General features: G+C 42.3%; 1 protein-coding gene across 12 annotated transcripts in view; it reads right to left on the reverse strand.

Annotated features, from left to right (window-relative positions):
• capn15 (calpain 15) overlaps positions 1-24,525 on the reverse strand; it is a 322,263-nt gene that overhangs the window by 3,630 nt on the left and 294,108 nt on the right. For all 12 annotated transcript variants that reach the window (XM_043711453.2, XM_087997884.1, XM_043711451.2 and 9 more), the window contains 4 exons: positions 4,168-4,329; positions 3,049-3,299; positions 1,593-1,759; positions 1,082-1,260 (listed from right to left, as the gene is read on the reverse strand). In XM_043711453.2, coding sequence (XP_043567388.1) covers positions 1,082-1,260; positions 1,593-1,759; positions 3,049-3,299; positions 4,168-4,329 — 759 coding nt within the window. The remainder of the gene's footprint in view (positions 1-1,081; positions 1,261-1,592; positions 1,760-3,048; positions 3,300-4,167; positions 4,330-24,525) is intronic.

The following is a 24,525-nucleotide window of genomic DNA, read 5'->3' on the forward strand; positions in this document are numbered from 1 at the left end:
TAGTTGTGGACTCCCCCACCCCAGGGAAAAGACTTTGTCTATTTATCCTATCCGTGTCCCTCATGATTTTATAAATCTCTATAAGGTCACCCCTCAGCTCCAGGGAAAACAGCCCAGTCTATTCAACCTCTCCCTATAGCTCAAATCCTCCAACCCTGGCAATATCCTTATAAAGTTAATTTTACATAGACCTTGTCCTTGATTCTCTGTTAATGTCTTTGGGACTTCTGCAAGCTATCTTCCTTTTCTGCTATGAATACTGAAAATAATCATTCAGCAAGTCTGCCATATCCTCGTGGTCATTGACAATCTTAGCACTTTCAGCCTTCAGTGCATCAAGAGTGCTCTTAACCAGTAGTTTTCTCTTAATACAACTCTAAATTCTCTTCTTATTGTCCTGAATGTTCTTTGCAAGTTTCCTTTCATAATCCTTTTTAACCACACTTATAAACCGATTTCTGGCTCTGTCAGTCTTCCCATTAACCCCACACTGTGGGATCTGTACTGTTCTTTGCATTCTTATAACTCCTTTCTTTTAATTTTATGCTGTCCTTACCTCCTTAGATGTCCATGGCTTTTCCTTCTCATGGATTCAAACCCCTTCTGAATAGCATTAATTATTTATTTGAACATCGTCCACTGTTCCTAAGTTGTTCTACCTTTAGCAGAGCTCCCCAGTTCACTTTGGGCAGTCTTTGCCTCATCACATTTAACGTCCACCTTACTTAAATCCTAAGTTCTAGTATCTGATCTTTGCTTATCTCTTAAAAAATGCGATGTGAAACTTGATAATGTTATGATACCAAACCACATGCAGCATCAACATAATGAGCTCCCAAATAACACTGAAGAACAGAAGTCCTGTCTATAATGGGTGAAATAGTTTTGGTTTCAGGAGCTAACTCAGTAAATCTTGAGAAACTTGACTGGTTGAACTCTGGCTCCAGTAGCTCAACAAAAGAATAATTGGCAGTCAGCACAAGGGAAGCCTGATGGGGGGAAGCAGTCAGGGGGCCAACAACAGGAACTCACTTAATGCATACCCCATAAACTCTAACTAACCTTCTTCGGGCCTCCATACCTGTGCAATGGTGGCACGCTGTCAGTCGTTTTCAAGCTACTGCGAGTCGAAACTACATTGAAACTGTCGGAGCAGTCACATGACACGTGCAGGTAATATCTGTCGTGACGATTCTCCACCACCACAATCAGTCCAGCCCAGCCGTGGGTTAAGTAATAACAGGTCATCCCCTCACGACCCTGTTCAAAGGCAAGGAGTTAGAGATCAGATTAACCTTCCAGGAAATTTCCAACATTACAACCTCGGTTGTGGAAGGCTTCAGTCTGAAGAATAAGTGAAAGCTCAAACTGTACAGCACGGATAATAAAATGCAATAGCTCATATTTCCATTTTTCTGCTTCTTTCAGCATATCCAGATGCACATTCTGATGAACTGCTTTTGAAATTCAAGTTGTAATATTGGTCAGAGATATTGCCTGGGCCTCTCCTGAGCTGTGTGGTTCAGAGACAGTGATCTGACAGTTTCACAGAGATGTCTATAATGTCTCTCACTTACTATGCACTGTCCTACCTCATGCCTCTCTCCTTTGTGCTCAGTCAACAGGATGACTGCATCGGCCAATGTTGTTGGCTGAGTGTTGATCTGTTCTACCATGACAGGTTTGCAGCTGTACACAGCCAATATATATCCAGGGAACTCTGCAGTACATCGGCCACTGCTGGTAGGACTTGAAACACCTAGGAACAGGTAAGAAGGCTGTATGAGTGAAGCCAACTGTGCATCATTGATGGAGATCAACGAGGTGCTGCTACAAACATTACATTAACAACAGCAAAGACACATATAAAGAAACCTTCACTAATGAGAGATGTTGGTTAAGGAATAAATATTGGCTTGGGTACAAGGGATAACTTCCCTGCTAGTGACATGGCATTTTTTTTCATGGACCTGAACAAGCAAACAAGACCACATTTTAATATCTCATCTAAAATAGAAGTGCAGCACTCTCTCTGTACTGACACTGGAGTGTCAGCCCAGATTGTGTGTTCAAATAGAGTCATAGAGATGCACAGCACGGAAACAGACCCTTCAGTCCAACTTGTCCATGCCGGCAAGATGTCTGCGGTGGGATGAGCTTCCATCTCTGAGAGAGTTCCCAATGAGCCACAGCTGACAGTTAGCACAGGGCACGGGAGAGTTGGGAAAGGCTGTGATGAATCCTTGACTTGGAGACATTCCAATAACAGAGACAAAAACACAGAGCTTGAATATACTGAGCCCCACAGGTGAGGAAGCAATTGACAACACTGTTTCTCAACAGGGACTGTTCAGGCACTTTGTATGTTAAATCCCAGAGATTAGTCCAACTAGTATCAAAAATGTGTTTTGTTTACAAATTACATCAATGAAAAGTCAAGATAATTACATAGGTAGCAGTCTGTGTTACTATATCAGTAGGCATGTTACATATTATGGGGTGGGGGATAGTCCTGTGAAGCGAACAGTGAGGGTGGCTGGCATTGGGGCTATTATATTCAGAGAAAAGACTGACATTGGTACAACCAGGGATAGTGATGATACTAAATCCAAGCTGACCCCACCCCAAATGCATGTTTGGATCATGCTCTTCTTTTGGTACAACTGAAATTAGAAACACATAGGATGCAGAATCCTGCGTGTCGACTATAAAATATGCAAAAAAAATTAAACTTTTTCAGTCTCACATTTAATCTTTCTTCTGTTGCTTAAGCGTTTATTTGGTTGGACACTACAGTTGCTTACCCTGTTAGAAGGGATATCTGTGCTGTGGGCAGGAGGCATTTGGATGGTTGCTGATTCTGATCTGACCTCCAGCTTCATCTTTTCTCTAGTCACTCATCAGCTTTAGACCAATGTTCCTGCCATGGGACTTGCCTAAGGATGTATCGAATACTCTGCTGTTACAGCAATCAGACCAGTAACTCCACAATGCTCTGGCTTTGGCCAGTGCGGAGTGCTATCCAGTTTCTGGTTTTCTAATCCTTACCTGTTACTGGTGATAGTGACAGTGATGGCGACGGTAGGCCAGACATTGACATTTGCCAGTGGTTAAATGCGCAGCACACAACTGCATACTCTCCCGGCTCCAATATCACATCGCACCCAACAAATTTCTTCACTGCTCGTTTGCTGTGTGCCATCAGTCGGCCCAAGGTCAGCTTGTTACCATTGGAGAATGAGGCTCGAAACACCATGATACACAGATCCAGCAAATGGCTATCTGATGTGTCGGATCGTCTATGATATAAGTGGCAAGAGTCAGAGGGCAAGTAGCCACCAAATGCTTCACTGAACATGGTATTAGGCTCAAAGGCATAAAGAGCTTGCTCAGCATAGAGAACGAGCAAAGTAAATGCTATTATTAATAGAAAAACTTTGGAAGGCTCCCCTAATTTTTTTCTTTGTAACAACATTTCTTGGAACCAGGTGTTCACTAAATTTGTAGCCATGGATGCACCGGTTCTTTTACAGACTGCAGTGTCTATGCACACTTTAGCCTTGCATGCAGTCTTGCACGAAGGAAAAGGTCACTATCTCCCAAATATTTAATTCAGACCAGATTTAGATGAACAATGAAACAGGCTCAAAGGGTTGATTGGCCTCCTCTTCTTTCTATGAATCCCGGTGAGTAGTGGGTTTATACTTGTGCCAGTAATGCAATACCAGGTATTCCTCCTAACCAACCTATCAATACTAAGGATGGTATCACAGCTATATTCAGTTTGCCAGTTTATACAGTAAGTTGTCATATAAACAGTCACATGGAATTGAAAACTCTGTCCATTAGATTCCTCTATGGTGCTGGGAAATTTCTGATGTGAAGTGTGTTTTCCAACTTGGCTGCCTTGTATAAGAAAAACACTTTGCTTTCACCTTAGCAATGCTACATAACTTTTCAGGTGACTTCTCTGATGATCCATTTCAATATGCAAAACTTCTATTTTGTAAATTGGTTCAACGAGACAGGGAATAATCAATTGATCATGTTTGCAATATCTATGACAGGGATGTACAAGAGTGTGTAAAATGATGAGCTACAGACTACAACAAAAAGAGAATGTAGGGTGAGAAATTGGTCAAATGGTTAATAGAAATATATTCCTACCTGCTTCCTTTTTGAAACAGTTGAAACTCCAGCTCAGTGAGATCAAGCACAGTCAGTGCAGTTACAGTTATTGGCCCATTGGTCCGATTTGGAAACGTTCCCATAAGTCGGACTTCATGCCAATCAGAGTTAATTTTACAAATATCAACAGAATCAAAATACCTGAAAAATAAAATTATTGAGAAGAGGGTGAAACCTGTTCTACCACATTGTCTTTCCCTTCCATATTAGGAGATGCTGAATCACTGCTGAGGGACAATATCATATGTGTCTCAACCAATAATAAAAAGTGCTTCACCTGTGGCCAGTATACAGAGCTAGAGTCTTGGCTGGTGTCTTTCATTATTGTGATGGGGAGAAAGGGTTAACATATCATACCAAGTCTGATCTTGTCTCCAGCTCCAATTACTTCCATCAGCAGTCACTAAATACCTAGGAATGATCTGCAGACCAGGAATTAAATCTTGAACATGTAAACATTTCTGGACTTGGTGAATAAATATGCTGATTCATTAATGAGTCCTAGGAATTCATAGTAGGGACTAAAGATGATGGCATTCCTCATTGCAGACTTCAACTGTAGGAGGTCAGGCTCATCCAAGACTGAATGTTAGACAAAAAATGACAAGACAGTGGCAGTAGAAGGCTGGACAGATGGTGAGAGTTAAAATTTGACAAGAGCAGCATATAGGTCAAAGCAGATCTTGACTTTGAATTAATGAGGTAACACGAGGACAGCAAAAGTTTTTTCAAATTGCAACAGCCAACATTTCTCCCTGAACCAGTACTGCCAATAGGATGCAAAATTTGACTATTCATTCATCTGCTGTTTATGGAGCCTGGCTGTAAAACTTGCAATCTCCATTTCCATTTCCTTCTTTAAACAACTGGGTGTGAGAAAAACACAAGAATAAACATATTTAATCAATGTAACAATTATTTGTTAATAGTTTATCACACTGCTTAACAGAAAGGATAAAAAGGGGCGTTATTGAATGTACAAACATACTGAAGTTAACAAAGCTGATAATGCAGGACTGACTTTGGTTACATTCTAAAAGCTTTGACAAACAGAACACACTGGATTTCACATTTATTTACTTTAACTTTATTGATGCCAGATCAAAATACTGACTGTTAAAATATCTCTCCTTGCAGTGCACATGCCTGAATCAGCAGCTATGGAGTAAAATTTGACAAAATATTTTACAACATTGGTGCAGAAGGGGGAGGAGAGGGAGATTTGGAAATAGATTTGGAGATGGCCACTTATAAACTACACATTTTATGTCTCTGACAAGGTTGTATAAGCTCCCGGCTGAAATTCTGAATCTTTTTGCTCTCAGTCAAATCCTTTCGCTGACATGTGCTCTGGTCAACTTGCCCTCACTGAAATTCTTTCCCCATTGACCGAAACCAATGTGTAGCGGTGCTCAGTCAATCGCCATCCCCTATTCCATGCCCATACTTGGAGGTAATTACATTCTTTTTCTCCTCCTAATACTGCTTAACCTAAAAACAGCACCAATCCCAATTCCTAGTGTGCATGACAGCAGATCAAATTATTTATATTGGCCCTGAAAAGGGTGAAGCTGTGTTACAGTCCCAGTTGATATTACTACTGGACATATCCCAAATCAAAGTATCTCTTTATAGATCATACATATTTTTTATTTCACTTGGTGGGCATTCACTGAAACACAGGGACACAAGTTTGTATTAAAAATAAAACAGAATTTTATTACACAGAAGAAAACTAAACAAATTTAGCTTTGAATAATGATTAGCATTTTAAAGATTTAAAACACAGAGAAAAGCAAAATCTCGTCTGTTCCCCAACACTTCACAGTGATTCAAATATAGAAAAGTTACACTTCCATACCAAATCTTTGGGTGTGACCTAACTGATTCTCCCCAGTTTTGTGAATTGTAAAATCTTCAGACATGAATACTCCCAATACTCTAAGTCTTTTAATAATCTTCAGATTTCTAACCAATTACTCCTTGTTTGAAAGTTTTACAAGATAAACTTTTACATCTAGGCAACTGAACTTTCTCTCACAACTTGTTGGAAAATGCACTCCTCCCTCCAGCATTGCAAACAACTTAAGTTTTAATTTAGTTTGTAGTTGGCATTAAACTGAAATCTACAACTTAAATTCTGTGTTGCCTGCTTTAAGACAGGCTTCAAGTAAAAGAACAGCTTTATTAAAAACCAGCTGAGGAGATCCAAGTAGGTCTGCCCTGCTGAGCTCTGCACCATAACCCAGGCAAGGTGGTGCATTTACCCTTCCCTTAGTTAGCTATTGTGGCAGTGTTAGATCTCCAGAATTGTTGTGTATTAGTTTTGTTGATCCAGGAAGATGAAGATGGGAAAAGGGTCATGTGGATCGCAACAAGCAGGGCATTCCCCTGCAACAATGGACATGCCCGCGGCTGCATCGTTGGCCTCCGCGAACGTTCCTGTGGACTTACCTGCGCAGCAGAGCCTGCTTTCAGAGTTTGTGAAACTCAGAGAGAAGATTGAATCAGCGATGGAGGAGACCTGGACCAGGCTGGAACTGATCTCGGCCATGCTGCAGAAGCATCAGCAGGAGATCTAGTGTCTCGGGCAGTGCGTGGAGGAGGTGGAGCAACGGACCGCGGCAGAATCCTTGGCGGGTCAGGTTCAGGGCTGAAAATGTGTTGCTGGAAAAGCGCAGCAGGTCAGGCAGCATCCAGGGAACAGGAGAATCGACGTTTCGGGCATAAGCCCTTCCTCAGGCGGGTCAGGTTCAGGCCCTGGAGAGGCAGGTACAGGCCTTAGTGGAGCAGGTAGACAACCTTGAAAGTCGTGGCTGGCGGAAGAACATCCATCTGACTGGGCTGCCGGGACGGGAGGAAGGAGGCCAGCTAGTCAGCTTTATGGAGCAATAGCTCCCACAGTTCTTAGGGCTGGAGGTCAAGACGGGCCGGGTCCAAGTCGAGTGGGCCCACCGGGTCACAGTGCGCAGGCCGGAATCAGACCAGCAGCTCTGCCCGGTCCTAATACAATTCCAGCATTACAGAGATAAACAAATGAAGCTGGCAGTCTCTAGAGCACTGGGGAAGGATCCACAGGTCCTGATATACAAGGGATCAAAAATTATGTTTTTCCAGGACTTTTCTGTGGCTGTGATCTGCAAGAGGAAGGCCTTTGATGAGGTAAAGAAGAGGCTGAGAGACTTGAATATTCAGTACTCTGTAAGATATCCGGCAGTGTTACGTTTCAGCCATGGAGGGTCCATGTATAATTTTGATTCATCAGAAAAGGCAAAGGACTTCCTGGACACTTTAAAATAGACTGGCTGGTTCAAGTAATATGGACAATAGTGTTTTCTTTGTTTTCTCTGTGGTTTACTTTGTTTACCTTTTTTTCTCTTTTAATATGTAGGGGTCCTTTTTTTTCCTCTTCTTTGTCACCTCCCATTGTCTTTTTTCTATTATTCCCTTTTTGTTTCTTCTCTCTCTCTTGATCTGGGATGGAAGGGGCAGGATTTGGGTTTTTAAAAAAATCAACACTGACTGGGGTCAAAGTATGGGTGGGATGGGTTGAATGCGCACTTAAAGTTTTTCTGTTATAAGATACATTTTTTTTACTTTGTTTTGCCTGGGTTTGGGGTGCAGCTTCAGCTAGAAGGAGCCATGGAGGGGTTAGTGGGTACTGTGAGTGCCCCCTGTGGGCTGGGGGGGGGGGGGGGGGAGGGGGGGAGTCTCCTCTTATTTGTTTTATGTGTTGCTATAGTGTAGAAGTAGCTTTTCGAAGTTTTGCTTCGGTAGTTTTTGTAGTTGTATTTTATAGTTTATACAAATCTTTTACCATTTACACTTGAGTGTTATGAGTGGGGTTTTTCCTCTCGGGGAGTTGCGGGCTGTCTCAGATGGCTATGGCTAATTGTTTGTTTAAATGGTGCACCTGGAATAAGGACAGTTATTCACCGATTTAGAGAAAGTCTTTCAAGCCTTAGAAAAGAAAGGGTTGATGTAGCCCTGCAGCAAGAAACACATTTAAGCAAAAAGGAGCATTGAAAGCTACAGCAGGGAGGGTTTGGCCAGGTGTTTTTCTCAGAGGAGTAGCTATACTCATCCAGAAGAATCTCCCATTTCAGCTGTTAGACCAAACTTAGGACGAATATGAGCAGTTTGTGATCCTTAAAGCTTTAATTCATGGAGAGGAGTACACGAATTTGAATGTTCATTGCCCCCAGGCACACCCCCTCAAATTTTTAATGGATGCACTTTCCAGGTTGATGGCCCTTGGAGGGCGCCATATGATTATAGGGGGAGACTTTAATCATCTTATGGACCCCAAGGTAGACAGGATGCCCAGGGATTTCATGGGCATATCCCCGCAATCCAGACAACTGGTGGACCTGAACAGGGAGCTGGGGCTGGTGGACATGTGGAGATGTCTTCACCCTGAGGGTAGGGACGTCACCTTCTTCTCTAACCCACACAAGTGCCACACTAGGATTGACATGTTTTTTGCTCCAGTGGCCTTTTTGGATTCAGTGCTGTCCTGTAGAATTGGGAACATAGCCATTTCTGAACATGCGACAATGTAAATGGAGGTTAATGCCAGAGGCAATGGGACGGGTTTGCGGCATTGGTGCATGGATCCTTTCCTCCTGAAGGACAGTAAATTTGCGGAGTCTTTTTCACGGTAATTAAAATTTTTTGGGATATTAATTCGGGTATGACCAGTAACCCATTGGTGCTCTTGGAGACTACCAAGGCCTATGCAAGGGGTTTGATTATTTCTTACTCAGCCACCCAGAAGCGGCAGAGGGGAGTGCAGCAGCATATGCTTGTTGCCCGGTTGAAGGCAGCCGAGATGGCATATGTTGACAGGCCTGTGAACAAATTGCAGCGGATTATAGCCCTCAGGGCTGCTCTGCACTTTGCACTCACCCAAACAGCAATGATGTTGCGAAACAAGTTATTCAAGTGTGGTGATAAGTCGGGTAGTTACCTGGCATATCTGGCCCGGAAGAAGAGTGCCACCCAACTTAGCACATCCATCACAGAGGGTGCTGGTACTCTCACTTGTGATTCCAAAAAGAGCATTTAGAAAATTCTATTCTGAGTTGTACCGGTTGGAGGGCTGTGAGGACAGGTTGCGAAGATGGAGTCCTTTTTAAAGACCTTGAACCTCCCAGTGTAACTTCGGAGCAGGCGTCTCTTTCGAATGCCCCTCTGACAATTCCAGAGATACAGGAGGGGGTGAGGCAGCTCCAGAACGGTAACACGCCCAGCTCAGATGGATTTCAGAGTGAGTTTTATAAGGAGTTTATAAACATGTTGGCCGGCCAATGTTGGACATGTACAATTATTTGTACAGTCAGGACTGCCTCCCATCCTCTCAGAGAAGCTAATATCTCCCTTATTCTCAAGAGAGGGAAAGCTCCAGAGGATTGTGCTTTGTACAGGCCCATATTGCTATTAAACTTGGATTTCAAAATTTTATCGAAAATTCTGGCTTTGAGGTTGGAGAAGGTGTTGCCCTCCATTGTAAAGGAGGACCAGACAGGTTTTAGTAAGGATCTGGTCCTCTAACAACATTAGAAGAGTACCGAATATGGTCTAGGTGTGCCAGCAAGAGTCAATTCCAGGCGTGGTAGTCTCCCTGGAAGCAGAGAAAGCGTTTGATCGGTTGGAGTAGCCATATCTCTTTTATGTCCTGGAAAGGTTCAGTCTGGGGGCTTGTTCACCAGATGGGTGGCAGTATTATATAGTGACCCTAATGCAGCGGTTCGCACTAATAGTATGAGTTCTGACAATTTTAGTATTGGTACAGGCAGCCGACAAGGGTGCCTCCTTTCACTGCTGCTGTTTACATTGGTGATTGAGCCATTGGCAGAGGCTATCCAGAGGGACCCCAATATAGTTGCTCTGGAGGTGGGATCGGGGGGGGGGGGGCATAAAATCACCCTTTATGCAGATGACGTTCTTCTTTTTCTAACTAATCCAACAATATCTGTGCCCCGTTTAATACAAATAATTAATTTATTTGGTTCTTCCTTGGACTATAAAATCAATTTTATGAAGTCGAGGCCATGCCTGTGGGGGGTCTTGTGGGATTACCTGCTCTTGGGGATGGAATATGACTCTCTTTCAGGTGGTCACAGGGAGGTTTCCTGTATTTAGGCATTTTTACTGCTCCGGCCTTCGATCAATTATACAAAGGTAATTTTGTGCAGTTGCTCGAGAAGATAAGATAGAACCTTAAACACTGTGAGGCTCTTCCGATATCTTGGTTAGGGAGAATAGCTCTGGTTAAAATGAATGCTCTTCCTTGTTTATTATATCCCATGCGAATGCTCCCTTTGATGCTACCGAGGCAAGCACTACAAGGGCTTAACAGTTGGCTTGGTTCTTTCATCTGACATCACAGGTGACCTCTTATAAGCTTGCTAAGTTGCAGTTTCCACAGGTGATGGTTGGGGGTGGGGGGGAGCGAGGGTGGACTTACCAGATTTTAAGTTCCCTACTGTCCTATGTGGCTGATTGGGCCTGCCAGGGCCCACTGTCAATTTGTCTGGACATCGAGGCCTACCAGGTGAAATGCCCCCTCATTAATTTGTTGTTTATAGACAAGATGAGGACTGTCATGGAGCATTGCAAAAATCTGATTGTCCTTAACACAGTTAAAGCATGGAGAATGATGTGACAAAGCGAGGGCAATTTATAAAAAACTTCCCTTTGCACAGTAGGAATGCCAGGATTCTGGGGGGATTGATGGACTCTGGCTTTAGGCTCTGGGAACCTAGAGGAGTTTCCTGTTTGGGAGACTTACTTGAGGGAGAGGTCGTGATGTGTTTCGATCAGCTGAGCCAGAAATATGAACTGTCTCGAAGGGACCGCTTTCATTATTTTCAGATTCGGGACTTTATACAGAAAAAAGACTACATCATTGGTTCATCCCTATAAGTTCTGATGTGGAGAGGAGAGTACTTCAGTCCACAGGTACTCTCTCGATCAGTACCCTCTACCATTTATTAGAAGGACATTGAGAGTCTGTGCAGGATCTGGATTCAGGAACTGGGGGTGGAAATCTCGTCAGAGGCATGGGAGGATATTTGGGAGAACGTGAGGAAGATTTCAATTTGTAATAGGCTTATTTGGCACTGGAGCGGCTTGCGAAATTTAAGAAGCGTCTCCAATGTGTCCCAAATGTAAAACAGATATTGGTACTCTTACTTATGCCACAAGCTTCGTAGGTATTGGGACGCTATAGCGAGTGTTTTGGATGGGATCTTGAGGTCAAGGTAGATCCGGTGTCCCTCCTCTTGGGTCTGCCGAACTTGCCCTCTTTAGATCCACATGGGAAGAAACGGTTTAATATTCTCTCATATTGTGCAAAAAGGAGCATTTTGATGAGCTGGATATTGGAAAATCCCCCAGGACTTTTGGGTTGGCGTAGGTTAGTTATGGAGCATATCCCCCTAGACATCCTTACAAGTATGGTGCACTGGAAAACGGAACTTTTTTATAGGACATGGCGTCCCTTTTTGAACTATATTTACGCAAACTTGTCAACTATATTGATTAAGGCCTTTGTGTAGCCGCGAGGGCTGTGTCTGGTGGGCCGGGGGCCCCTGAGAGGAAGAATCCCGAATACATACAGGTATGCCAACTGATGATCTCTGTGATGGGGAGCTTTGATGGGGTTGTGCTGTGTGTTGTTATTTAGTTTAAGTTAATTTACCTTGGTTCAATCCAATTTACTTTAGTTTATTATGTTTAATTATTTATTGAATTGTAATATGGGTAGATTTTTTAAAAAGTTCCTCTTTTAAACTGTTTGTGGAGTAGAGTATTAGTTTGTTTATTGTTATTGTTGTTAAAAAAAATTAAGAACTAGCTGAAGCTGGATATTCCTGAAAGTAAATCAGTTATGCCTTTTGCCTTAGCATGTTTATGGTTATCTGTTACGACACGGCAGTGAACCCCTCTGTTAATTAAACTAAACACCCAGGAAAGCTCACCTCGTCTTGTAATCTGTTAAAATATGAGTGACAGAGAACTCCTAAATTCCACTATTTAAAGAAAATAATAATTTATTTTTTAACTCTAAAAGTGAACATTAAACAACTATTCACAATTCTAAGTCCCCCTTTCTCTTAACTGCTTATTATCTGCCTCCACCTCTATGACAATATGCTGTTCCAATGAAACACTTATTAAAATTACATCAACTTAATTTCTAAACCATACAGCTGCTGTCATCTTCTGTGTTGTTCGTCTTCCGGTTGAAGATCTCCCTGGATCGTCTTCTTTCTTTTTACTGTGAGAATGTTTCATATGAAAAGATACTTTTGATACAGAGTGTTTCCTAATTTCTTGGAGAGCAAGATGTTAGCTCCCCATGCATTTCTGTCACGATGATAGTTGCTTTCTCTCTAATTTTCAAAAGGTCTGCATTTTTATACTCCCAACATCCAATTGTCTCATTGGTTCGACGTTAGCAAAACAATAACTTCAAACTCGATTGGGGAACAATTTGAATTGATTGGTTAATTTCGAATTGTTGTCAAAACAGCAACCAAAATTCAGGTATCCATTTCACAGCCAAATGTTACATATTTTCAATTTTTTAGTACACTCTGGGACTGCCATCTATTAATACACAAGAGTACTTGTAATTTCTCAGTTGAGAACAGTATTCCCTTTTTCTTAAAAGTTAAAGTACATGCCTTCAATTTCATTACATTACAATGGAGTGCCAGACAATTGGGGCTTTTGTGGTGCAATGGTAGTGTCCCTTCCTCTGAGCCAGAAAGCACAAGTTCAGGTCCCACCTGCTCCAGAGGTATGTCAGAATAGGTTGACTAAAAAATATGTAGAATTCCAGAGTTAAGTGATTCAGTTTACAGTTAAGGGCAAGAAGTTAAAAATGTGTTATTTTGCTTGTCCTAACATTTCAGCTTCAGGAATATGTTTTCTTCTGCTGCAGGACAAGCAGCTTTCGGTGAATGTCTGGTAAATGACTAAGTTCAAATCAAGAGCAGTAGTAAGGTTAATAGAATATATAAAATTGTAACTAAACAAAATTGAATAAAATAATTAAGTAGTTTCTTAGAACAGATTAAAGATGACAGGACAGGTGAAGTGTTACAGTTGCAGTGTGGGAGTTCTTGGATGCCAGTTATGTGCAGAAAAAAAACATATCTGCATTATCTACTTGAAGTTCAAAGCAGCATCAGCTCTGAGGTATGAGCGGAAGGATGAACTACAGACACTGTGGTGCAGGGAGTAAGTAGTAGTGTTATCTAAATTCTTTGCAATCAAACCTCCTAGGATTGGGTCTCTACATTTGATCATTGTTCAGGGAGATAATGAGACCCAGAGGGTCGAAGCCTTAGGCTTTGCAACTGTCCAACAGGTGTAAGGTTCCTTCTGCTTGTCTGGATGATAATGCACACGACAGGGTGGATCAGCCCGCTGACCATGGTACAGGAAGCCATTCAAGGGGGGATGTAAGGAGGAATGTAGCGGTAGTAGGGAATAGTACAGTGAGGGGAATTGACACTGTTCTCTGTGGCAAAGAGTGCCAGTCCAGAAGGCTCTGCTGCTTGTCTGGTGTCCAGGTTCAGGACTTTGCTTAGGGATAGAGAGTAACTGGTACCGTTAGGAGGACGATTCAGTCTTAAAACACAGGCAGGACAAAGGAGGAAATTCTGCTTAGTCAGTATGAGCAGCTAGGTGCCAAATTAAGATTTAAAAGCCATAATCTCTTAATTTGCACCTCAGTCACGTACAAACTGGCATGGAGCAAATCAGATTAGAGAGATGCAAGTACAGTTCAAAGACTGATCTGGAAGACGCAGGTTCCAGTTTGTGGGGTATTGGCATCAATACTGAGCAAAGAGGGATCTGAATCATTACCCGAACCATGTAGGGACGAGGGCTCTTGACAACTGCGTAACTAGAGAAATAGAGAGGATTTACACTAAGTTGTTGGGACAATGGATCAAATTTGGGAAGATGTGGTAAATCAAAGAGTACTCGTAGCCAAAGGGAAAGGTATTAATATAGGAAAGGCTAGAGAGTACAAATCTTGGAGTCAAGATAAAACTAGAATTTATAAAGCTAGGAAAATGATAGTTAAATACACTGTATCTGAATGCACATTGCCATCAAAACAAGACAGCAGAGGAGAGAATACAAACAGAACTGAGTAACTGCGATCCAGTAGCTATTACAAAGATATGGTTGCAGGATCTTATGGATTGGGACCTAAATCATGAAGAGTCCAGGATATTTAGGAATCTCAAAAGTAGAAAATTATGGAGGAGAGATTTTGTAAGTCAATAATGACATTAGCACAACAGAGAGAGAGGGATGAACTAAGTTCTGGATATAAAAATATGGAAACAGTTTGGCTGTAAATGAGTCATGACAAAGGTAAGAGTTGTTTGTGGAAGTGTAACACAATCCCCTAACAGTAAGCACAAGATAGGATGGAAATAAAGAAATAAATACTGAGAGTAAAATAAAACAAAGAACTGCAGGTGCTGGAAATTGGAAACAAAAACAGAAATTGCTAAAGAAACTCAGCAGGTCTGACATCATCTGTGGAGATAGCAGAGTTAACGTTTTGGATCCAATGATCCTTCTTCATAAATCAACAAATGAGAATTTGTCAGAAAGGCACAGAGATACTCATGGGAGATTTTAATTTACATATCGACTGCAAAACTCAGATGGGCAAAGGTAGCAAAGATGAGGACTTCATAGAATGTTTTTGGGATAGGTTCTGAGAACAACATATCCTGCAGCTGACTAGATAGCAGGCTATACAAGATCTGATATTCAGTTATGAGGTATGATTAATGAATGATCTCACAGCACCATGGTAGATCCAACCATTTTACATTCAGTTTGAGGGAAAAAGAGTGGGATCAATATTATAACTCTTAAATTTAAAGAAGGGAATTATTATGGCATAAAACACAATTAACTAAAGAGAATCTGCAAGTTGGGTGTTAAAGGTAGGCCAACAGAGATGAATGGCAGACATACAACAGAATATTCCAGAATAGACAAACTAATAATAGGCCAACAAGTAAGAAAAATTCCAGGGAAGTGACCTGCCAGCTGCGTTTAACTATAAATGTTAAAGATAGTATCAACTATAAGAAAAACTATATAATTGTGCAAAGACAGGTGGAAGGTCAGAAGATTGTACAGAATATAAATAAAAATGCACAGGATCGCCATAAAAGTTTACAGGGGAAAAATTAGAGTCTGAGTAAAAGCTAGGGAGAAATATAAAAATAGATTATAAGAATGCACATAGAGTCATAGAGATGTACAGCATGAAAACAGACCCTTCGGTCCAACCCGTCCATTCTGACCAGATATCCCAATCCAATCTAGTCCCACCTGCCAGCACCCGGCCCATATCCCTCCAAACCCTTCCTATTCATATATCCATCCAAATGCCTCTTAAATGTTGCAATTGTACTAGCCTCCATCACTTCCTCTGGCAGCTCATTCCATACACGTACCACTCTCTGTGTGAAAAGGTTGCCTCTTAGGTTTCTTTTATATCTTTCCCTTCTCACCCGAAATCGATGCCCTCCAGTTCTGGACTCCCCAACCCGTGGGAAAAGACTTTGCCTATTTACCCTATCTATGCCCCTCATAATTTTGTAAACCTCTACAAGGTCACCCCTCGGCCTTCGACACTCCAGGGAAAACAGCCCCAGCCTGTTCAGCCTCTCCCTATAGTTCAAATCCTCCAAACCTGGCAACATCCTTGTAAATCCTTTCTGAACCCTTTCAAGTTTCACAACATCTTTCCGATAGGAAGGAGACCAGAATTGCACGCAATATTCCAACAGTGGCCTAGCCAATGTCTTGTACAGCCGCAAAATGACCTCCCAACTCCTGTACTCAATACTCTGACCAATAAAGGAAAGCATACCAAACGCCTTTTTTCACTATCCTATCTACCTGCGACTCCACTTTCAAGGAGCTATGAACCTGCACTCCAAGGTCTCTTTATTTAGCAACACTCCCTAGGACCTTACCATTAAGCGTATAAGTCCTGCTAAGATTGGCTTTCCCAAAATGCAGCACCTTGCATTTATCTGAATTAAACTCCATCTGCCACTTCTCAGCCCATTGGCCCATCTGGTCCAGATCCTGTTGTAATCTCTTTGCTGTCCACTACACCTCCAATTTTGGTGTCATCTGCAAACTTACAAACTGTACCTGTTATGCTCGCATACAAATCATTTATGTAAATGACAAAAAGTAGAGGTGAAAAATGTGTTGCTGGAAAAGCGCAGCAGGTCAGGCAGCATCTAAGGAGCAGGAGAATCAAAGTTTCGGGCATAAGCCCTTCTTCAGGAAGTAGAGGGCCCAGCACCGATCCTTGTGGCACTCCACTGGTCACAGGTCTCCAGTCTGAAAAACAACCCTCCACCACTACCCTCTGTCTTCTACCTTTGAGCCAGTTCTGTATCCAAATGGCTAGTTCTCCATGTATTCCATGAGATCTAACCTTGCTAATCAGTCTCCCATGGGGAACCTTGTCGAACGCCTTACTGAAGTCCATATAGATCACATCTACCCCGAATCAGTCCTTGCCTTTCCAAATACATGTACATCCTATCTCCCTCAGGATTCCCTCCAACAAATTGCCCACCACCGAGGTCAGGCTCACCAGTCTATAGTTCCCTGGCTTGTCTTTACCGCCCTTCTTAAATAGTGGCACCACGTTTGCCAACCTCCAGTCTTCCGGAACCTCACCTGTGACTATCGATGATACAAATATCTCAGCAAGAGGCCCAGCAATTACTTCTCCAGCTTCCCACAGAGTTCTCGGGTACAACTGATCAGGTCCTGGTGATTTATCCACCTTTAACTGTTTCAAGGCATCCAGCACTTCCTCCTCTGTAATCTGGACATTTTGCAAGATGTCACCATCTATTTCCCTACAGTCTATATCTTCCATGTCCTTTTCCACAGTAAATACTGATGCAAAATATTAATTTAGTATCTCCCCCATTTTCTGTGGCTCCACACAAAGGCCGCCTTGCTGATCTTTGAGTGGGCCCTATTCTCTCCCTAGTTACCCTTTCGTCCTTAATATATTTGTAAAAATCCTTTGGATTCTCCTTAATTCTATTTTCCAAAGCCATCTCATGTCCCCGTTTTGCCCTCCTGATTTCCCTCTATTGGACAAACCTAGATTGTTAAGTCTTTCATCTTTTACAATGGGTTTGCTGGTTTTGGTTCTTTAATATGTAAATCCCAGAACTTCTTTTAAGTCACTTTCTCAAGATAACTTAAATTAAAAATCACACAACACCAGGTTATAGACCAACAGGTTTAATTGGAAGCACACTAGCTTTCGGAGCGACACTCCTTCATCAGGTGTCGCTCCGAAAGCAGGTGTGCTTCCAATTAAACCTGTTGGTCTATAACCTGGTGTTGTGTGATTTTTAACTTTGTACACCCCAGTCCAACACAGGCATGTCCAAATCAAGATAACTTAAGGTTTTATAACAAAACGTGACATCTCAGCTCAGACAATGCCTTAAAAGTGTGAGGTTAGAGTCTGTCTGTATCCCAATCTTGAATCAGACTGATTCTATGTCCAAAGTGGAATTTACAAAACGTTACATGGATTGACTGCCTGCAGGTTCTGCATTTTTTGAGCAAAATAGAATGTATCTGCAAATACAAATTCACTCCATAAACTTGTGTGTGTGCAGGAGAGAGAGAGAGACAGAGAGAGTGCGTGCATATGAGTATGAGAGGGAGCTTGTGTATGAGAGAGGGTCTGCGTGAGAGTGAGAGAGAGAGAGTGAGAGAGAGAGTGGGAGAGAGAGTGGGAGAGAGAGAGAGAGGTAGAGGGAGGGAGAGGGAGGGGGGAAGAGTGTGTGTGAGGGAGAGGGAGAGAGGGGGGAGAGTGTGAGTGTGTGAGAGAGAGAGACATAGAGAGAGAGACAGACAGAGAGAGAGAGACAGAGAGAGAGTGAGAGAGAGAGAATACGAGAGAGAGAGAGAGACAGAGAGAGAGTCTAGTGCAATAGGGTTATCTGCAGTGTGACATGAACCCAAGGTCCCAGTTGAGGCCATCCTCATGGGTACCAAACTCGACCATCAGCCTCTGCTCGGCCACTCTGCATTGTTGCATAGCCCAATGTCCGCCTTGGAGGATGGTCACCCGAAGATCCGAGGCCGAATGTCCCTGACTGCTGAATTGTTCCCCATCTGGGAGGGAACTGCCTGGTGATTGTTGTGTGGTGTCCATTCATCCGTTGTCGTAGCATCTGCTTGGTCTCGCCAATGTACCATGCCTCGGGCCATCCTTGCCTGCAGCGTATAAGATAGACAATGTAGGCTAAACACATGAATACCTGCTGTGTACATGGTGGGTGGTGTCCCCACGGGTAATAGTGGTATCCGTGTTGAGACTCTGACTCGTCTTGCAGTGGTTGACATGACAGGGTTGTACGGTGTTGTGGTCAATGTTGACCTGAAGGCTGAGCAGTTTGCTACGAACAATGATCTGTTTAAGGTTTGGTGGTTGTTTAAAGGCAAGTAGTGGAGGCTTTGGGAAGGTCTTGGTGAGTCGCTAATTCTCATCAATAATGTGTTGCAGGCTGTGAAGAACATGGCATAGTATCTCCATTCCCGGAGTGCACTGGACAACTAAGGGTACTCTATTGGTTGTAACCAATGTCGATCTCCTGAGGAGGTCATTACGGTTTCTCGCTGTGGCATGTCAGAACTAGCCATCGATGAGTTGAGCATCGTACCTTGTTCTTATGAGCGCATCCTTGAGCACCTTCAGGTATCCATCACATTCCTCCTCATCTGAATAAATCCTGTGCATGTGTTGGGCTTGTCCGTAGGGGATAGCCATTTTAATATGTTTAGGATGGAAGCTAAAGAAGTGTAGCATTGTGACGTTATCCGTGGGTTTGCGGTAGAGTGGAGTGCTGAGGTACCCATCCTTAGTGAGATGCATGTGTCTGAGAATGAGGCAGATACTAAAGAGTAGTCCATGGTAAGTCTGATGGTGGGATGAAACTCATTGATATCACTGTGCAGTTGTTTCAGTGACTCCTCACCATGGGTCCAGAGGAAGAAAATGTCATCAAAATGTCTGGGGTATAGTGTTGGTTGGAGGACCTGTGCAAAAAAGAAGTCATGTTGGAATCTGTGCATGAAAATGTTGTAATATTGGGGTGCAAATTTGGTACCCATGACTGTTCTATGTGTCTGGATGAAGAACTGGTTGTCAAAGGTGAAAATGTTGTGGTCGAGGATGAAGCAGATGGGTTGTAGGAATGTGCTTGGAGATTGGCATTTAGTACTGAAGCTGCTGCCGCGAAGCCATCATTGTGGGGGATGCTGGTGTAGAGAGCTGAAACAACCATTGTGACGAGAAATGTTCTCGGTTCGACTGGTCCATGGGCGCTGAGTTTCTTTGAGAAATCTATAGCGTCGTGACAGAAGCTGGGAGGTCCCCTGTACAATGGATTTCAAGATGCCTTTGACAAAGCCAGAGGGGTTCTCACACAGGGTCCCATTGCCGATATGATGGGACATCCCAGTGTGTTGGCTTTGTGTATCTTCGGCGGGGTCCAAATTGGAGGGCCGCTGCCCTGGGCTTGACATGTATGCTCAAACCATCAGGAAATGTGTAAATCACAACACAATCCCATCCATGCTCTCAAAACCAATCGCAACATTGTCAGCATACCAGCAGATAAAGGAGGAGCCATTGTCAGTCAGAATAGAACAGAATATTGCAAGGAAGTGTACCGACAACTGAACAACCAGGAATACTATAGGCAACTACGGGCCTATCCTACCAAAGGAAACACCGTGAATTAAACACTTGATGGAGCAACAGCGCTCCGAAAGCTAGTGCTTCCAAGTAAGCCTGTTGGACTACACCCTGGTGTTGTGTGATTTTTAAATGAGATTTGAAGATAGCTCATATTCAAAAAGACAGACAGAAAGCTGGAAACTATAGGCCAGTTAGTTTGACATCTGTCACAAGGACGATGTTAAAAAAGCTGTTATTAAAGAAGTTATAGCAGGGTACTTGGATAAGTTTAAGGTGATCGAGCAGAGTCAATATGGTTTTGAGAAAGAGTAATCACGTTTGACTAATCTATTGAAGTTCTTTGAGAAGGTAACACATACTCTGGATAAATAGGAACCGGTGAATATGCTTACTTAGATGTCCATAAGGCATTTGATAAGGTGCCTCACCAAAACGTATCATGGAAACTAAAATCTCATGATGTAGAGGGGAGCATATTGGTATCAACTGATGTGCCAACAGGAAGCAGGGTGTAGGCATAAACCTTTTAATTTGCGAAGATGTAATGGGTGGTGTGCCACAGAGATCTGTGCTGGGACCTCAACTGTTTACAATTTACATAAATGACTGATGAAATTGCAGAAGGTATGATTGCCAAGTTTGCTGAATAGATAGGAAACTAAGTTGCGAAGAGAACGTAAGGAGTGTACAAAAATATATAGAATTGTTAAGAAAGTAGCAAATATGGGACAAATTGATTGGGAAAACATGAAAATATCCATTTTGACAGGAAGAGTAAAAACGCAGCACATTGTCTAAATACTGAAAGGTTGCAGAGCTCTGCGATGCAGAAGGATCTGGGGGTGTCCTTATGTATGAATCGCAAAAAGTTAGTGTGCAGGTAATACAGCAAGTAATTAGGAAAGCTAACAGACTATAATAATTTATTGTGAGGGGTTTGAATGTAAAAGCAGGGAGGTCATGCATCAGCTATGCTGGACGCTGATGAGAATGCATCTGGAGGAATGTGCCCAGTATTAATCACTTTAAGGATGTAAATATATTGGAAACAGTTCAGAGAAGATTTACAAACTAACATCTGGAATGAGGGATTGTCTTATGAGGAGAGGTTAGACAGGTCAGGTTTGTATCTGCTGGAGTTTAAAAGAGCTAGAGGTGACTTGACTTAAACTTAAGGATCCCAAGGGATCTCAGGATTCATTTTGGATTGTCTGGCTCCTAATTTGTATATCTATATGTACATTTGTTTGAAATGTTTATGAGGAGTTGAGTTTGGTTAACACTTTGATTGTAGCCTGGCTGTTTCAAAACAAGCTACAAATTTTCCAGTTTGTGACTATGCAGCAGACCAAACATAAGCTGTGGCCAGTAAACCCAGAGCTGCTCCACAATAACATTAAAGGCACAGCAATTCTTAGCACCATCTCTGGCCTGTTTCTCCCCACTGCTATGCCTTGTTAGTCCAAGTTGTCATGACAGGACTATCTGCATGCCAAACGGAAGAAGCATACAATAAACAAGGGCAAGCAATCCCACAACTGATGGATCAGATCCAAGCTCTGCAGTCCTGCCAGATCCAGTTGTGAATGATAGCAAACAATTAAACAGCAGCAGATGGTGTCTAGACAAATATCCCATCCTCAATGATGAGGGACCCAACCATATCAGTGCAAAAGACAAGGATGAACCAATTGCACTGATCGTCAACCAAATGTGCTGAGTAATGTCCCCAGTATGTCAGTCTTCAGCCAACTTGATTCACTGAAATGATATTAAGAAATGGCTGAAGACACTCAATACTGCAAAGGTTATGGACTCTGAGAACCTTCTGGCAATAGTACTGAAGACTTGTGCTCCAGAACTAGCCATGGCCCAAGACAGGCTGTTCCAGTACAGCTTCAACACTGGCACCTACCTGACAGTGTAGAAAATTGCCTGGGTGTGTCCTGTTCACAAAAAAGCAGGACAAATTCAACTGAAACAATTACTGTCCTATCAGTCTACTCTGAAACATTAGCAAAGTGATGAAAGGGTAATCAACAGTGCCATTACTGCACTTGCAAAGGAATAACCTGCTCATTGATGCTCAGCTTGGGTTCTGTCAGGACCATTCAACTCCCGACCTCATTACAGACTTAGTCCAAACATAGTGAAAAGATCTGAACTTTAGAGAAGAGATGAAAGTGATTACCTTTGATGTCAAGGTAGCATTTGCCTGAGTCTGACAACAAGGAACTCTAGCAAAACTAGAATCAATGGGAATCAGTGGGATGGTTGAGGTTTTTTGGAGGTCAGTCAACTCAGTCCAAAGACATCATGGCAGGCTTTCCTTAGACCTGTGTTGTAGACTCAACCATCTTCAGCTGCTTCAACAACTTCCCTCCAATATGAAGTCAAAAATAGGAATATTTGCTGATGACTGTATAGTTGTTTAGCACCACTCATGGTACGTCTGCTACTAAAGAAGACTGTAACCAAATGCAGTAAGACCTGGACAATATTAAGGCTTGGACTGATGAGTGTCAAGTTGTATTTGCACTACTCAAATGCACACCCTATCCAACAAAACGTTATCTAATCATTTCCTCCTTATAATCAGTGGCATTATTATTGCTGAATCTCCCTACTATCAACATTCCTGTGTGTTACCACTGACCATAAGCTGGACCAGCCACATAAATACTATATGAGGAGGTTAAAGGTTAGGAAATCCATAATGATTAGCCCATCACTTGTCTCCCAAAGTGCCTGTCTACCATCTACAAGGCATAGGTCAGGAGTGTGGTGGTGTGATGGAATTGCCTGGACCAGCGCAGCTCCAAGAACACTGAGAAGCTTGAAATCATCTAGGAGAAAGTAGCCTGCTTGTCTGGTACTCTGTATACCAGTTTCAACATTTACCCCTTCACCACTAACACAGCGGTAGCAGCGTGTAACATATACAAGATGCACTGCATTAACTCTTAAGCTCCTTTGACATCACCTTCAAAACCTGCGACCTCTACCATACGAAAGGACATGGCATCAGATGCACAAGAACACCACCACCTGCAAATTCTCCTCCAAGCCACACACCATCCTGACTTGGAACTATATCACTGTCCATTCACAAAATACTGGAATTCCTTTTCTAATAACATTGTGGGTGTTCTTACAGTTTGAGAACTATAGCAATTAAAGGTGGAGACTTGCCACCAACTTCTCCAGGACAGTTAGAAATGGGAATAAATGCTGAGATAACCAGTGATGCCTCTATCCCATAAATGAATGGAGGAAAGAAAAAAAAATCTTGAAGTCATTCTTCATTGTTCCATTTTTTAGCAGCCACTGGCAACTGACAACTCCTGGCATTAACGGCTGGATTGGACTCTTGTCCACATCTCAGCATTATCGTGTGTTAGCCCAGGAAGCTGCACCAAGGTCATACATAAACCAGCAAAAACTCCCATCACTTCTAAATCACTTCCACTACACAAGTAGACTATGTTATTTCATCTTTTTGCAAAGCATGCATTCAATTAAGAAATACCATTTGCAAATGTGTGATTCTAGTTAGATTGGTGTGTGCTATAAGAGGTTTTGAAGGTGATGTCAAAGGAGCTTAAGAGTTAATGCAGTGCATCTTGTATATGTTACACGCTGCTACCGCTGTGTTAGTGGTGAAGGGGTAAATGTTGAAACTGGTATACAGAGTACCAGACAAGCAGGCTACTTTCTCCTAGATGATTACCAAGGAATCTAGCCAACATCAGAAATCATAGCAAAGCTTATACAGGCTCAAAAGGGTGAATATGAAATACATTATTATGTCTTTCGTTCTGCTGTTTTGAATCATCCTTCAACATATAGAATGCCTCAGAAAAAAGGCAAGTAAACGATCTTTAAAGCAACAAGAATGACACTAAGACAAGATGACTACAGAATTCTCTACCTGAGCTTTCCTAATTAGTGTGAATTTTAATTACTGCCTCCATACAGCAGAAGCCCAGAAATGTAATATGCAGACAGTACACTCTGTGAATAAATTCTTGTTATGTCATTGCTGTCCTGTACCATTTAGGTTGGTTACAATGTTCATGCACAGATTACAACATTCCAACAGGACTGAGTTAAAGGAGAGTAGAAGCTATCCCAGAGAAAACTACTATCAATATAAACATTCTATAGTACATTTTTCCCCAATTGGTGCATATGTAGTTCTTTAAAATATTTTGAAATCATTGCCATATCTGTCACTGCTACTGCTGCTGCAGCTATGTCTCTGCAACTAAGGTACTTCCAAGTTTTCTTAAAATTCCAAGCTACTGGACATTTGTCACTTCTTTCCAATAAAAATATAATGGATCGTGTTGTACTTGAAAAACAACTAGAAGATTAGCATGTGAGGCATCATTAAAATGACTAATTTTATTTCTTCTGGATCATGAAGGCTGGAAATCTGAACGTAAACTGTTCTAGACAAAATCCTTTCTCCCTCCATGCAATGCATTAAAGTGCAAAGTAAATAAAACTATTGCAGT

This window comes from Chiloscyllium plagiosum, unplaced genomic scaffold, assembly GCF_037043375.1.
Source record: "Chiloscyllium plagiosum isolate Xiang-an unplaced genomic scaffold, Cpla_swu_hap1 HiC_scaffold_20, whole genome shotgun sequence".
In the NCBI taxonomy this organism is placed as follows: Eukaryota; Metazoa; Chordata; class Chondrichthyes; order Orectolobiformes; family Hemiscylliidae; genus Chiloscyllium; species Chiloscyllium plagiosum.